Source organism: Anser cygnoides, chromosome 1 (genome assembly GCF_040182565.1).
Source record: "Anser cygnoides isolate HZ-2024a breed goose chromosome 1, Taihu_goose_T2T_genome, whole genome shotgun sequence".
NCBI classification, from domain to species: Eukaryota; Metazoa; Chordata; class Aves; order Anseriformes; family Anatidae; genus Anser; species Anser cygnoides.
The window spans coordinates 82636465-82653964 of NC_089873.1; the positions used below are offsets into that span (position 1 = coordinate 82636465).

Here is a 17500-nt window from a genome sequence, read left to right on the forward strand (position 1 = left end):
ATCTTTCCACGTGTTGTCATATTTTGGAAAACTGGTTCTCTGCAGATCCTCATTGGTTCACTGGGATTTTTCTCAACATATGTACGCCACTTTTTAAAAAGCAGCCTCCAGGTATTATAAGATGAAGAGGAACCTGTGCCATCTCAGAGCAATAATACTCTATGTGTACATGGTGCCATGCAATGCCATGTGGTGACTTAGGTCCCAAAACCAGTCTGGTAGCTTTGTACTTTAACTGGATTTGGTAACTAATAAGTGTGGCTGCCCTCTTCCTGGAGCAAAGCCAGGTATTTGGTGCTAGCTGCATATTCTTTGCCTCATTTTCCACTGCACATTGTAGAATTACCCAGTGATATTTATGCATGATTTTCAGAAGTACAAAACACCATCAACTCCACCTGTAACCTCAAAAGAAACAGAATTTCAGTACTTCCAGAAAACTTGAACTCAGTGATGGCTTTGGAAAATACATATTGTGCTGTTGATAGGTCCTTTGTGCACTGAAAAAAATAAAAGAATATAAGTGAAGAGTAAAATATGATTCCTTCCCTCAGTGTTTTGCTCTTCACATTTTAATTACGTCAAGATTTCTATATTCCTTTTTTTTTTTTTTTTTCCCACTGGTATCTGGTTTTCTGGCTCCATTTTTATGATGTTGTTATCACTTTCCTCTCCTGCAGTGGTGGTAGTCTATAACTAGAAGGTATGGCTCACTGAGTGACTCAGTATTCATTTTGACTGTGTATTTGCTCTGCTCTTGAATGTCTATTTCTAACCTGTTAAAAAGGAAATTTTAATCCTCCAGAATGAACTGCCTTACATCAGTTTTGCTTGGGCCATTAAGATTGCTCATCTATTTTAAGGTTTGTTTGAGAAACTGATGTAATGCTGGTCTTGTTCAGGATAGCTTTTGAAGCCGATGTCTGACTTCAGCCATATCTGCTGAGACATACACTTGTGCTGTCCTAAATTAAGACTTCATTTTGCAAATACTGAACTAGATGCTGCTGTAAAATAAATCAAGTTTAAAAAAAAAAAAGTATTAATTTCAGTCTCAGGGAAAATATATTAACTTTCAAAAAAAATGTTTATGGAACCTTCATGCTTGTAGAGGGTATGTATCATTTTGTTTACAGGATGGAGCAAGCTATGAATGGGATCCCATTCAGTTTTGATAGTGCTCTTTTAAATCAAGTTGTGTCAAATAAACATTGGGTTTCCTGTTGAGAAAGGACATATTAAGTGGGTCTTTAACCATTAAATGAATACTGCTCTTTTGTACAAAGCATTGTCAAAGTAACTTTGAGTTTCCTGTTGAGAAAAGACATATTAAGTCAGTCTATAAGCTTTAGATGATCAAAAAAATATCAAATGTGTACAACTCACTAGACCCCTACATTTGTTTTTAGGTTCAATGGTAAATGGATGGGGTTCTGCGTCTGATGAGGACCGTAACTTTTCTAGTCATAGATCTAGTGTAGGTAGCTCCTCAGATGACTCGATCTTTACCAACGGCAGTTTTGCACAAGCACTGGTTGCAGCAGCAGATAAAGCTGGTTTTAGGCTGGATGGAACCAGCCTGACAAGAACAGGTTTGTAGACTCAAAATTGATGCTTTCTGCATGAAGGGTGTCTCTGCCTGTTCTTCTCTTCTTTTCAGTGAACCTGCGTTTCACTTCACGTTTGTCTAACATGCATGTAGTAAGGTGGATGGAGATATTTTTATCAGTATATTTTAAATGAAATCTTACATTATGTTTCATTTTAGTCACTTGAAGAAATGAATAGCACAAACTTCTAATCAGCACTTCTAGTCTGCTGCTATTTCTCTTTATGCTGACTCCTCTATAGATTTACTGACATGTGCTCTGTTTAATATTTCGGTGAAGAGATCACTAATTCTGTGATGCAGTCTTTGATGATTTCATTTCTGCAATGTCTCCTCACAATCATTTACATTTTCAATGATGAAAATCACATTTAAACTGTTATCTCTATCCCTGCTTTTCTGTTGCCTTTTCCTGCAAAAAAATGTATTTTTCTGTGAAGTTTTTCTAAGCGTGGGGGTGGAATGGTGTGCTTTTATTATTAACAATATGAACTGTTTAAAAGTATTTTCAATCAGCTGGCTTTAAAAAATATTTAATTCAATAAGTTATTATATTTTGATTAAATTTAACTTTAATTATGCCAACTGAATTAGCCAAGTTAAATGTAACAGAAGTAAAGTGACTACTACTTTTGAAAACAACCAATCTTATCTTCTAGAATGAATAAATGAAGAGTAAATATAATTTTGTTCATAGTTTTAAATCTCCTTGTTTTGTTTTTAGGAAAAACAAACATGCAAAAAACCTTACTTTTAAATATTTGGTACAAAGAATATGTTTGCATTTGCTCAGTCATACTGAAATAGCAAAAATACCAAATTATTTAAATCCAAAGAACCTAATAGCAAATATGAATTTGGGTCATATCTTTTGTTACACTTTCTCTTCCTATTCCTACCCACAGTTCCCGTAATATTCCTATCATTTTAAAATTTTTATTATTTGTCTTGTATAAAGTCTATCCTTCAGTAAAATATGTGCATTCAGGATAAATGTCTCCAAATGTTAGGGATGATAACTGCTGGCTTTCTGCATACAATGACTTCATGACAAACACTGCCTTTTAGGAATGAAGAAAAGAATCTACAGTCCTATGCCAACAACAAACTACAGGGTGAAATTCCAGCTTTTTTAAAATCATTGAGACCTTTCCCATTGAGTTTGGTTAGACATAATCATCCTTAAAAGATGGCTATTTTACTGATAAAAATAGTTAAACACCTCATTTACTTCTTAGATTAGTGGGACATTCACTGAGTAAATTTCTCGTGTCATTTAAATAAAAAGAAAGGAAAAGCTGCTGTAGGTCTTCAGCCATCTACTATGGGCAAATGGGGCCAAACAATAACTTAAAATTATAGTGTTTTGCTTGAAGAGTCTCCTAAACAGTCTTGAATGAAAGGAGCAAATCCTTCCCGACCTTTTCATTTTTGTGTTCTTTATGGTCTCGACAAAAATAATGCAGAGATTCACCCCAATTTAATGCCACTTGTTTCAGTCCCTCTGAGAAGTACAGTTTCCACCACAAACATGCACATAACAAAAATATATGGGCACACAAACACAGAGACCCTTTTAAAGATGATTTCTTATCATAGCTATGTAAATGCAATATACAAGAATAGGATGAGAGCTCTCTTGTCAGTTATATTTTCTTAGCTTAATTAGGTCACAAATGCACTCAAACTGAGCACTTACATGTAACTCCATGGATAGATTATTAGAGTTTGGGGTAAAAAAAATATCCAACTGTTGTGGCTGCCTTTTTATTCTCTTAATGATCCAGAGGCGAAAGTGAAACAGAAAGCACCTGTAAGGAAACAGCCCTCCCCTTTTTTCCCCCACAAAAACATCAGCAAATGGAAACAACTCCGCAAGGCTTACTGTAGTTTCATTACGATATGATACCTCCCAGAGTAGTGTGATCAATCAGACCTGCCTATTATGGATCTGCTGTACCACAGTAAATCCCTCGTAGTGCAAAATGGTGTTTTGTAGTGGAGAAGCAGCAGAATTATTTCTGTTCCCTGCTCGGGAGGAAAACTGAAGCTCCTGACTCTTTACTCCTTTGCAGTTGGGACAGTTATTTTCTTCCCTTCAGAACAGCTGTGAAATATTCTCACTGGTGTGAAAGGAGAAGTCCAACTTGATAGCCTCACGTAGGTGTGTTTGATTGCCAAGCATAAAAGGCTTTGGTAAATCCAGGCACAAGGCATCTCTCCTGCAAGACACTTTGATTCCATTTTCCAGAAACCACTATGTGATTTGCCAATGTAGTTCAGCCAGTTTTCCTTTTAACACCCATGGGAAATTAAATCAAGAAGTAGTGGATTCATCCTTGTCTTCATTTGCACACACTAAATCTGCTATAGAATCTGACACTGCTCAGCAGTTCTTTCTGGAATGGCTGCATACAAAAATAAAATGCTGTAATCAGATATTAGGTGCATTGAAAGATGTGTTTTGGGAGCCCTCACACAATTTGTATTTGACCTATGTCTGATTTAGGTCAGTGCTATTTATTTTCCTTCATTTTCATGGAGGGATAAAAGAGAGAGTTTTTAGTGTATATATTTTTTCCAACCCAACTTTCTGAATTAATAATCACATTTCTTTACTCAATAGAGTAAGTGTGAAGGTTCTTCATCCAGCACTGACTAGTGCTTGGATGTTCCAAGTTTATTTTTACAAAACATCTGTGTAGCGTAATGTGAGCTAGGATGGAATTTCAGGCTTAAATCCGAATTTCTTTACATTAGTGGCCTTTTTTTTTTTTTTTTTTGTATTTTTAAACAAGATCTTTGATATTTTGTCTGTGTTCGTCTACTCTTTTATCCTTATCTATGAAACAAGGGCTTGATCACTTGTCTTTGTCTGGCTGTAGCTGTGCCAGCTATAGAGGTTGGTGTTTCCAGCCTTCAGCCCAAATGCTTATTACTGCTTTCTCCCATCTCCAGAATTAGCTGCTTAGGTGGGCATTCTGCAACCCATTTCAGTTTAAATGAGCCAGGTTATCAAAGGCATACTGTTCATATTCTTTAAGTTCAATTTGCCTTTTTTTTTTTTTTTTTGGCAGAGAAGAGTTATGAGAAGTCCACGTGAATGGTTCAAATGTGGTAACCTCTGGTAGCTGGCAGTGACATGCAGCTGGGAGGCAAGCCAGCCTAAAAGCAGGGTCCTCCTAAGGGTGCACATCAATCAGAAGATAATGGATCAGGCCTTAGGTAGTCAGAAAAAAACTGAAGTCAAATACAGAGGTGTTATTCTAACATGGACTTATTAATGCTAAGTAGCATGTTAGACTATGGCTACATTTTTCGCTTTGCCCTCTTTTTGCAGTGAGAATATTTAAAATAGTGTAGTAGGTAGCATTTTACTCCTGATTAGGCTTATCTAAACCCAGTTGTATGTGGTGGCATGCTGGAAGTAAGCATGTCTGTTACAATGCATGAAGAACAGTGTGGTACTCAAGCATGCCTCTTCCAGAATTTTGGCTCTTTTAAGTTTTTTATGAAAAAATGTAACTCTCAGGAGGGTAGGCTCTGGTCTAAGTTAACTAGAAGATAAAGCAGCTTCGTGCTAGCTTAGGAACAGTTGATCAGAAAAACAACAAACAGCTATTTTGTCACTTTCCACCAAATCTCAGAGCATTCGGGCCTACGCTTGCACTGACAGAGCGGAAGTTCTGACTGGTTTATAAGCTTTCCCCTGCAGAGGAGGTTAAAGAAAGTAATAATTTTATATACAAGTTCTAAACAAATTAAAGCGTTAACAGCACTGAGATGCTGGTAAGGACAACATAGAGAGAGAAAAAAAAAAAAAGGAAAGAAATTAAAAGTCAGTGATATTTAGTTTTCTCAAATATTAAGTAATGAACAAGCCTAGCTAAGTTAACTGAATAAAAATATCAAAATAAGAAGCGGAGTAAATGAACTATGCTCCTGCAGTTTCTGCTGTGATGACCTACTCCATAGAACAGCATCAAAGATAGTTTTAAAAGAGAAATCATGTAGCTTGTTTAGTCTATATATAAAAAATATCTGAGGAATAAATGCATTCAGAATACATTGTATTTAAACACATAAAATACTGAAAATGAACAGGAAAATTTTACCTTTTAAATTCCATCTTTATTTCTCGAGAGAAGAGAGCCCTTAAGTATACAAAGCTGCACTGCTACATAGCTTGCAAAACCAGTAATGTTTATCTCACTGGAGTTACTCCAGATATACCACGCACGTGGGAGCCCCTAAAATGAGAATCTGGCTCAGCAAATGTGAAGGTGGAAGGCAGGAGGAGATAAATTTGATGTGATTGCAGAACTGTTTTCCTTCCCTGCTGAAGGCTGAGGAGTTGTTATGACACATCTGTTCTGAACGCAGAGCAGGTAGGAGTTACATGGCATGCTGTAGTTTTAGCACAACAGATGGAATGACTTTAATTATAAAAGTAAAGACAAAAGAATGCCAAGTTTCTCACTTTGCTTGTGGTGTAGCTTAAGCAGTTGTCATCAGCGGGTACCTCGTGGGGACACTTGCTTGCCTCTGAGAGTTAGACCCTATTTAATGTTTCATAACAGACATTAATAGAACAGCCTGTTTCAAGTCAATAATATTTTTTTTTCATCTGTTTTCTCTTTTTCTAGGCAAAGCGTACCCTTCCTCTCAGAGACCTCGGCCAAGCAGTCCTTTTTCTACTGACAGCAACACCAGTGGAGCTGTCACTCAGAGGCCGAGGCCCACTAAAAAACACAAGGGAGGCCGGTTGGACCAACCCCCCTTGCCTCATCGTAGGGAGGGAATAACAGACGGTAAGTGTGGTGGTGGGGAACCCCTGGTGATGGGCTGCAACAAGCAGGTGTGCAGAATGTGGGAGCGTAAAGCTCTCTTTTAAGGCATGTCCGTTACCGTGAATTACTTGTTTGGTGAAATGGGGTCCCCAGCTTGTCGTGTTGGCAGTATTGCAGGACTAGCAGTGTGGAGCCCGGTTAAGTGGCTTTTCAATGAGCTTTTCTTTGTTTCAGCTCTGAACTAGTCAGCATCTCTAAGTTTTTTTTCAATATAAATCTTACGAAAAAATGACTGTGTTTTATATGGGTTGACATTAAAACATGACCCATGGGTAATTTCACATTAAATCTAAGTAGCCACCACCAGCACTAGCAGCAGATAGTGAATTCCTAAGAAGAAACGTGCAGCCAGTCCACAGTACTCTATTTGGTTTGTGCTGTTTTTTACAGCCACCCACAGCAATAGTAATACATGCCACACTTGCATGTGAGGCATGATTCTGCCTCATATCTTGTCTGTCCTGCTTCATTCCTGAAATTCACTGACATCAGTGACTTTGTCTTCCTCTTTGACATCTGCATTTCTCTCCAACCACCGCTTTCCATCTAGAAATTTCAGGTGTGTCTGCTCTGCTCTTCTAATCACTATCAGCTCAGCTTTCCATTATCTTTGTCTACCCCATCTTGAGTTTGGCAAAAGATGCAGTTGCTGTCTGTTACTCTTTGAGGAGGGCTGGATAGGAAGGTGGCCAGCTGGCTACCTCCTCCTCTTCTCTTCTGATCCAACTGGTCACTGTAAGTCTTGAAATGATCAGAGGGGACAAGCAGGCAAATGGAAAAATGGTGTTAAAGGAGCCACCAAGGATAACTGTAATGCCAAGCAGATGGGGACGTGATCATGTTCCTCATGCTGACCTCTCTTGCAGCGTTCAGGGCAGGGCGATTGTGAGAGCTCAACCGTTCCACCTGCCTCAGTGGCACTCCTGACACTGGCTTGACCATGGAAGCTGGTGTGATGCCAGTGAGTCATTCTCCTATTTTTTAGTACACCTTGACAATCTTCCAGCATATGTGGAAGGTGTAAAAAAAAAAAAAAAAAACCTTTAGATTTTAGAATAAAAGTCCTCTGTATTCTAGTAAACATTGCTTGAGAATCCCTTCATTATCTTCTTCTGTCAGGTAGCATGTAATAAATAGATTTGATAGGGAGTATATTTAGTATGGTTTATTTATTATGTATTTATTACTCTAGGTGATATATTAACAGTATGCAAGCTGGACTGTGGCCATTAAAACCACCACAGCTCTCCTCTCAGCCATGTTTGTCAGGTGTACAGATAAAGTTTTGCAATGTGTTCTGACAGATTCCCTGTTTGACAGACCAAAGAGGTGGAAAACAGGTTCCAGAAGTGAAAGTCTTTACCAGAAAGGTTATCATTATATCTCAAGTTCTGAGACTCACTCTTCCTACCATATAATTTGAGGAAAGAACTCAAAATAGCTTAGACCCTACTCGTATGGTTTTGCATTGATTTAAACATTAATGCCCTCCACTTCTGGATATATTCCAGAAGCCTCCATGCTACACAGATCTATTAAATAGATGTGTCTAGGAGAAGAGTCAGTAGAAATTCTGGGTGTTGCTTTTGGTGTTGGCAATACTCTTTCTGTGAATATATTAATTCAACCCTTCTGTGTGGCATATCCTGTCATGCTGAACTATGAACCTTTTGGGCCATAAATTGTGCATACATGTGTGTTTGTAATGCACTAAGTGTGCTGGGACTTTAATCTTTTTTTCTTTTGAGTACTATTACTATAGGAATATTTATCAATAAGGTGATTATCAGAAGACTAATGGGAATCTGACTCAGGTCATGAGGCAGAAGTGTGACTCCTCAGGGAGTGACTCCATCATAAAATCTGACATTGTTTTAAATTGGTGAAAGAGAATGGATTTTAAGATTTATTTAAAGAGAGGAATCTTCTATAGTCTTTGATTTATGCTTTATAAAGCATTAATCTTAGTGGAGTTTCTTTAGTATATTTGAGTCAGATCACCAGTGTTATACCCTTATCCTCAACAATCAACCACTCAGGCATAGGCAGTAACAGTAACAACTTTTGTACACTGGTAGCATAAAATTTGTCTGTTATAAACCTAATTCAAATGCTTACTGTATGTACTAAAAATGAGTAATATACTAAAATCATAGAGCATCCTTTCTCATTCTCTCTCACCACAGAAACAAACAAACACAAATTGTACTCTTTTTCCATCTCAAGTGTTACTGAATATGAGTCATTAAAGTGTAAAGGCAAGTCTGAGTCATAGCTAAATTTGCAAAAGAACATTTGTCAATTAATGAAGCTAAAGATTACTGCTGCCACCTGTATATATGTAAACAAATTAAATTTAGGAACCTCTGGTATACAGAAATTAAAAATGGGAACTAGGTGCTTTGTGTAGAATATTGCAATGTAGTTAACAAAGATATGCAATACTACTGTTCTTAAGCTGCTCTTAGAAAAAAACAAGTGACAGATCCAGCAATTCTGAGCTCGAATTCAGGCCAGTTTATTCAGCCTGGGCCTTCCTGATTTTAGTGGGAAGCATCACTATAAGTTTTCTCTTGGTTTTGAGATGTCTCCAGTCCATTCCCTTATTACTGCTTCCCCTTGGATTTCTCACATGAGAACACACTTGGTTTGTCAGTCTTATTCAAGTTCCCAAGCTGGATGAGTCTTAGCATCCTGTGTTTAGGCTCATCACATATTGGATATGTCATTTTAAATTTCCATTTCAAGTAAGCTCCAGCTATGTCCTTTCTCTGCCCTTTCTAGTACACTTCCTGAGCACTTCTTCCTTGTTAACTGTAACCATGTGGGATAGTGCAAAAGACCTATGGAACTGTAATGTTTAATGTGTACCACACAGATCCCAGATGTTGTAAGCATATGAGGATACAGCTTCATGCTTACTTTTGACACCAATCCATACAAATCTCCTAAAAGCCTCTTTCTTAATTTCCTTCAGTCTAAAGTCAGAATCCTCTGGAGACTAACTCTAGATTGAATCATTATATTTGTCCTCCTGTACAACTTGGTTTTTAACTTCCCTATCCTAAAAGACTGTGGAGACAACAGAAAATCCACAGAGGAAGTTAAAAGCTCTACCTTAGTTGAACATGGTGGGTTTTTTTTTGTTTTTTTGTTTTTTTTTTTTTTAAAGAGGACTAATAGAGGACATGTAGTTATGGATTAAAATGGAGGACTGTGGCTTAAGATTCCTATTAACTTTCCCACTGTCTTGCTATTGTGTATTACAGATCAATTTTTGCTAAGGCATGCTGTAGAGAAATTGCTTACCTACTGATGCTAGAAAGTGGTTCAGAGACTTATTAAATGTAGCAGTAATTATCACCCCTAGGAAAACAAATGACTAGCACAGATAGAAAGAGATGTCCTTATACTTCTTGGTTTTATAACTTGTTTTTCTTTTTTAGTTAATAATGAGAGGTTGAGCCTAAGCTTGACTGGTGCCTGAATCATTTGGCCAATGTTCTGACTTCTAAAGGAAGGCTGAAGTAATCCCAAGCCAAACATCCATCTGCCTCTGATAAGGCACTCTGATGTCCTACAGCTTCTTAGTCACAATCCTTTCTTTACTAAATCAATAAGACTATCTCTGCCCCCTTCCCCCTCACCCCTCCCTTCCTCAATACACTTATAAAATTGCCTTGCAAGTCTGTTAATCCTGCCATTAGAAGCTACAAGTGGAAGTTTGCATGGCATCCCACTAGCCTAGGAAGTTACTAGCTCAATATGGATTTTGAGGTATTTTACCTGGCACCTGGAAGATAAATGTCTTGTAAATGGAAGTGAAGTGACAATCAGTGACATTTATCTTTACTGAAAATCCTCCTGAAGTCCCTAATTTTCTACATACAAATCTTTTCTAGAATGATTGACATTATGGAATGAGTTTGCTTGCCTCTCTGTGGTAATAAGTCTGCCTGTTAGGTACTGAGAGGACTAAGTCATCTGATCTCTGTTACCCTTTAGTAGCAGCTGAAATCCCAGTCATTAGCCATCATGTATGTACAGACTTACAAGTGTGTGCTGAGACATATAGATGTCTTTTGCTGGGAAGAGAGAGGAGAGGTAGGGAAAGGCAAGACTTCTCTGTGGCATTGGAGGAAGAAAGTCATGATTCTAGACGCATGGGGTCTTTATATATGCCCTGACAAGATAACAGCATATTTGTTAACTTTACCTAAGACAGATCTGCAGCATAAGACTTGAGTTGTGGAACAAATCAAAAGGACACATTGCCACATGGAGCTCTCTTCCAGCTTCTTTTATTAAAAAGGAAGGGTAGGTGTTAATGTGACAATCAACCTCAGTAAAAAGGTGAAAAAGCAAATGGTTTAGTCAGGTGATGGTTGGCTAGAATTAGTAACCTCCTTTACAGATCTTCTCAGACATATCTAGCATAGTTCAGTAAGCCTGTACTCAGGCTGGAGACAGCTTATATGTGTGCAGTTCTGGGCACCACAGTACAAGAAGGACATTAAACTGTTGGAGAGTGTCCAGAGGAGGGCGACAAAGATGGTGAAGGGCCTAGAGGGGAAGACATATGAGGAGCGGCTGAGGGCACTGGGCCTGTTCAGCCTGGAGAAGAAGAGGCTGAGGGGAGACTTCATCGCAGTCTACAACTTCCTCGCGAAGGGGAGTGGAGAGGCAGGTGACCTATTCACTGTAAACACCAGTGATAGGACCCGCAGGAATGGTGTTAAGCTGAGGCAGGGGAAGTTTAGGCTGGACATCAGGAAGAGGTTCTTCACCGAGAGGGTGGTCACACACTGGAACAGGCTCCCCAGGGAAGTGGTCACTGCACCAAGCCTGTCTGAATTTAAGAAGCAATTGGACTGTGCACTTAGTCACATGGTCTAAACTTTGGGCAGACCTGTGCGGTGCCAGGAGTTGGACTTGATGATCCTTATGGGTCCCTTCCAACTCGGGATATTCTATGATTCTGTGATTCTATATTAATTCTGTAGTACCTGTAATCCTTCTAGAATTGTGTGAAGCTTCATCAGAAAATAATTTTATTTTATTTTTTTTTTTAATTTCAGCTACCTCAGCCACAGGTCTAAAATGCCCAAAGAGCTTTACAAACATGGTTTTTCATTTTATTTCTATTCATCGAACAAATATTATGCCCATTTTGTGGATATGTAAAAGCAAGAGTCAGGTTAACAGCAAATCAACAGCATAATCCTACTGTAATTCCAGGAGTAACAGCTAGCTCTAGAACATGCAGGACAGTTCAAGTACAGCCTTCCCTTCTTAGTATCTAATTAATAACAACTATTAGATTGCAATTGCTGAAGAAAGGTACTGTATGTTAAGTTTAATAATGCAATAATTTCAACTTTTTTTTTTTTTTTGGTAGTGATACTACTATTTAAAAATTTTGTTTATATTAAACTAAATATTTTATCTTGGAAAATTGCATTGTCCAGTGACATGTTATGCTTATTGGATTCAATACATCTCCATTGTGTGGGAAAGGAATTTGCAGGGAGCTTTGTGCTGTTTCACACGTCTCTGAGTTAGAGATAATGAGGAAAACAGCGGTAGAACCAAAAACTTGAGCAAGGTCGAGATAAAGTAAATTGGCTACAGTGTTAAAGATGAGCTTTGGGCAGTGGCCAATTGCTGGCTGGCTCAAGGCCCGTGTCTGAGGGTCTCTAACCAATTGTAAGACAGATTCAGGCACGTGGACAGCGCGTGAGGCTACGGGGAAAGTACATGTAGTAGTGAAAAAGGGCAATAAGGGACTCCTGTTCAAGAGCCATCAGGAGTCCGTGTCTTGCATCCCTTCACCATTGCTTATACATCACAACTTCAGTAATATCTATTTCAGATTGCATAAGCAGATGCCAGTTGTTCTGTACATTAACTGGTTATGATTGCAATAAAATCAGTTATAAGAAATGCCATTTTGGAAGCCAGCACTATAAGCAATTTTAACATTGGCAAGCTCCCATACTCTCCCGCTTCCACCTACATTAACTCAAGCATAGTCATTGTCATGAAAGGTCACATCTATATTCATAACTAAAAATTTCTCAAATAAATTAGATCTGCAAATAAAGAATACACCAAGCTGGCTAGCAGATTGTTATAAGACCATTCTAGCCAGAAGATAGATATCTTAATCTGGGATATAACACTTCAGCTCTTAACAAATATACAGAAGCAACGTCGGATACAACTTCTTTCTCTTTTAGACACAAATAACCCACACATCTGCACTCAGCAACTTTGGAAGCATTTGTGCCCTATATGTAGGAGACAGAAATATTACCTCTAACAGCAAGGACATGAAGCTTCATATAAAGCTGAAATAGAGGCTCCAAAATGAATTAGCTTCAAAGGCCTCCTCAACAATATATAAAATGAGTTTAAGTCTCACTAGGATTATGAAAATCAGCCCTTTCTGCAAGTAAAGGAGAGACTTACTCTTCCATGCCTTTTGAATTCCTTGATGAACCTTCACAACATGAATGTACAAAATACTAGAAAGTGAGGTGTAACCATACCTAGTGTAAACTAACATAGATTTAGTGAAGTTAGTGAGGCTGCATGGATTTACTTGGCTTATGCATTAACCAAAACGATAATTAAACAACTATTCTAAATATAAAACAGGTAGCTTATATGGGAGAGTATACTAAATGTTCTTTTTTTTGTTTGTTTGTTTTTAATAATCTAAAGATTTTCTGAACTCTTACTAGTCTATCATATGGTTTACGTGAAAGTCTTACATTTAGAATTGCCATTATCCAGATTCTATAATTAACTTGGGTCATGAACTAAAAACACAGTGTAGTTTTGCCTCTGCAAATGTGATTAGAAGCTCCATCATCAATTCTACAAGCATCTTAGTCATAAACTTGAAAAAGATAAGTTGATAGAGAGACCAGGCAGGTGTCTTTCACATTTCAACTGAAATTGTGTTTTGATTGGTTATATTTGCAAGACTGGTAAGCTTAGGAGTGGTCATACTCTTGTCTGTGAAGACTATAGCTTTTGAGAGAACTTTGAAATCGTACTTGAATAAAACGTTCACTCATTGCTTGTTCCATTTGCACATGCATTTACCAGAGACACGTTGACGCATTTTCAATGACAATAGGCTTTGTGAATATTTTTTTCCCAAGATTTTGTGGAATTTTTTGCATCTTGACAAAGTAGCATATTTAGATTTTGAGTGTAAACCTCAAGCTGAAAATGAAACCCCCAAAAAAGGGGGTGATGAAGCAAGCCTCCCAGTATGATGGGGGAAAATTACTCTGTCAACTGGCACAGATCTGGTTCTTACAGTTTTTCTTTCTTAGTTGCTTGTTGTTACTCAAAGAGCCAGATGGAGTATACCCCATGGAAAATAAATATCATTCTTAGAAACGTAAGTCAGGGCTCAGAGTCTATTGATTATTATGGATGTTAGAAAGAGCTAGCAACACAGTAACCTGTGGTAGAAAACTAGTGGAAAGTAAGCAGCCATTTTTGATTAACATGAAATTTTCTCTTTCTAAAATCAGCAGATTCGTACCATTTGTGAGGGATTTCTTTTGTTTGTTTCTTTTCAGCATCAAATAGAAGTTCTGTTTCAATTAAAAATTAGTTCATCTAAATCTTATTCACGTTTTTTAGATCTTCCACCACCACCCGACCCGCCTCCCGGTCAGGGTTTAAGGCAGCAAATAGTCCCTGGCCAGCGTGGAGGCTCGGCAGAGAGGAAAGGAAGCTCTCTTGAGAGGCAGCATGCACCCAGCGTAGATGACACAAAGAGCTCCTTGGACCGGCAAGCTAGGACGTCACTAGAGTGGCAGCGGCAAACCCAGGAGTGGATAAGCTCTGCAGATCGCCAAGAGGATTTCAGGAAAGCCCAACACAAGCAAGCATTCGGATCAGGTGCGTGTGTGCTGCACCAAATGAGGCCACGTAGACAGCTTCTTGAAACTTTTCAGTTGAGGATTTCTGTATCTGGCAGGAGGCTAAGATCGCCTTCCATCCCTGCATTCCCACACTGCTGTGGCTCATGCTAGAAAATGAAAAAGAGGCAAAGTGAAATTGGAGCTTGTGGTCCAAGTTCTTTCCCTCCTGCAGCCATGAAACCTCATTAGCACCTAACTTGGTGTGTTCTTTGCAGTGTTTTGGCAATTAATAATGTTGTCAGGCATAGCAGTGAGAAAAAGAGGAGCAGTTTCAGCCAGGCAGGAGAGGAGGAAGAGATTTTTAGAGTAGTTTCTGTCAGATGTATTTTTTCATATGTACAGGGCTATATTTTATAGTTCTTTCAACTTGCATCCAAATTGGCAGTCATTTTTGTTTGTGTCCTTATGAACTACCGACACTCATTCCAACTGTATTTATAACACTGTCTTCTCCTTATTCAGGGATATGACAAAATAACATTCATCTCCTAGGCCTAGCAAGATGACAGCACAGGCTTTCACCTTTATACAGGACCTACTCGTTGCTGAGTGCTGACTTTATCTTTTAAATGGATTTCAAGTCTGTAAAAATGTATAAAGGAGGCAATGCTGAACTGGAGTTGCAGTTCTACACCATTTGCAAATCCCTTTTCTCAGCCTGACCGCAAGTAAAAGCTGCTGTTTCAGGTCCCCTTACTAGGGTATTTTCTTTAACCCACTAATCATATGTTATTCTAGTGCTGATTAAAGTGATACAAGAAGGCAGTGGTTCAAAGACAATTAACACACAAAAAAATTACATGATACGTGGAGCTTTCTCTAGAGCTACACCACTTCTTCAAGTCTGTATGTAGCTGTATTGTAGTGACAATAGACACACATATTATTCATCTTTTTTTCAGATTTTATTCTAATACTAAGTCTCCTAGTTAATTTAGCACCCTAATATCAATGACATTCTAAAAAAATAGTAGTATGCTGGCAAAGCTGCCATGGGGGCAGGATTTAGTGAGTAAAGTCCTCCTAGTAAATATTGCTACCCATATTAAAGTTTAAACATTTAAAATACAATAAATATTTTAAAATGTAACAGTAATGGTACAGTAGTACCCCTTAATCTTTCAGCTGCATAAACAAGTGGTTAGTTGTTCATGTTGCTAAATGATGATGTGAAGTCAGTTTAAAAATAGCATTAGTGTGTGAAATTAATGCTACTTAGTGTAATGGCAATTTTAACTACAATGTACAAGATGTACAAATGTATACAAAATAGCACAATATACTTCATGCATCTTTTTTTTTTTTGTAAATGAATATTAAGTATGCTTGTCTGACTTTCTTAACCACAACTCTCCTCCTTTCCTCTACTTTAAGTGTACAAAGAGAAGTTGTCAGTTATTCTGTGACATAGAGGGTACACACTAGTAAAATTCCCATACTGCATGACTTGCATTTTTCTGACCATAAAGAACTTGATATTAATGCTTCCAGTGCCCTACCTGAGCACTGACTTTAGGGCTGGAGTGTTTACAGGTGCCTTGTTCTTGTCAGATTCAGGATGACCAGGGCAAGTGCTTATCCTTCATGCATGACAGAGGGTTGCTCTAGGAGGTACTGTGGTTTTACCCTGGTGGGACAGGTTCAGACCTTCATACCTGTATGTCTTTCTTCCCATCCCAGCTTCTGTGCTATGGCTTTCTTACTCTGTACTCTTTTCTCTGTTAGATTTTTAAAAGGCTGCTCTTGGATTGCATGCTTGTTTTTTAAATAATATTAGTTTTGCTTCTTCTCTTTTCCTTTACTAATGGCAAAGATCTCTGGAAATATGTTCTCTTCCAGTTTTCAAGTATTTCCAGAGGGAGTTATCATTAGCTATCCACTTCCATAAAATAAGTGTCTTGCAGTTTAGGGAGCTTCATTCAGACATTACCAGGCTTTGGGTGAAACTTTGAAAGCAAACCCTTTGTTTTGAAGGTGAATAGAAGAAGAATATCTGATGTTGGGAGCTAGGTGTCCACTGATTGCATTCAGAGTAGACAAGATAGCTGAGTTCCTGCTAATGGCTTAATTGTGGGACAACAGTAGAAGCACATCAAATATGATATTCTCAGCTACCCCTCTACAGAAAGTAGTGCTAAATCAGGTTACAATAATTTTGACAATATTAGAAGCCTCTTGTTTTTTCTGTCGGGTATAGAAATGTCTTACTTCCCATGCATACCCAGATTTTGCATAGGATAGAATTATAACGTCAGAAAAGGCTCAGTCTTTCAAAGAGAAAGGCATTGACAAAGCCTCCCCATATTCTTTGCAAGACTGAGGCATGGGGCACTGTCTTGAGAGCTGTCTAATGAAAGTGAGCCTATTCTAAGGACTTCAGACACCTACCTTTCATGTGCTACAACGTTACGGAAAACTTAGCCCTAATTTTATGTTACAATTGCTTATTTTATGGATTACATTTATTTCTGAGGACAGAACAGGTAATTTAACACACCATATGCTCTATAATGATAATGTACTTTATATTTATTCATGGTCGTTTTTTCTCGATATTTCATTGAACCCAAAGGAGGCCTTATCCCGAGTCCACAAACTAGAAAAACAAATCAGTTGACCATATATGTCATCTTCAGACTCTTTTGTAATGCTAGCGACTTTTCCTTCCATCCTCTAAAAATGTATCCAGCTTTCTGCTAAACTGATTTATGTTGCTTGCTTTATTGCTGCCTTAATGCAAGCTGTTTCATATTTCAGCCAGCCTTTGGAAAGCAGGTTTGCATCAGATTCTGTTGTTAGGAGTTGATATATAAAGAACAGGTAGCATAATTTAGGAGGCTTTGGCTGTTAAATGGCATTTTACTGTGTCTTTTAAGCAATTCCTTACATTTCAGCAAGGGCAACGTGGTCATAGCACAAAACATTGGTAATGTCCTTATGTCCTGCAGTGCAAATATTCTGGTCCCTTGGGCAGGGCCATAGGGAGATGCTTTGGCAGAGAAAGAAGTCAGCTGTCTGCCCTCTTCTGCAACAGATTTACCTTACGAAAAGGTTCTGTTCAATAGGAGATCATATGGGGAATTCATGTATCC

At 38.2% G+C, this 17500-nt stretch overlaps 1 protein-coding gene across 22 annotated transcripts in view; it reads left to right on the forward strand.

Annotated features, from left to right (window-relative positions):
- ROBO2 (roundabout guidance receptor 2) overlaps positions 1-17500 on the forward strand; it is a 473555-nt gene that overhangs the window by 446730 nt on the left and 9325 nt on the right. For 9 of the 22 annotated variants that reach the window (XR_010833100.1, XM_067001245.1, XM_067001251.1 and 6 more), the window contains 3 exons: positions 1410-1592; positions 6256-6420; positions 14125-14385. Coding sequence is in view for 21 of the 22 variants with exons in the window: in XM_067001245.1 (XP_066857346.1) it covers positions 1410-1592; positions 6256-6420; positions 14125-14385 (609 nt within the window). In the remaining variant the exon portion in view is untranslated. The remainder of the gene's footprint in view (positions 1-1409; positions 1593-6255; positions 6421-14124; positions 14386-17500) is intronic. The other 13 variants (XM_067001277.1, XM_067001282.1, XM_067001287.1 and 10 more) reach the window with 3 other exon arrangements.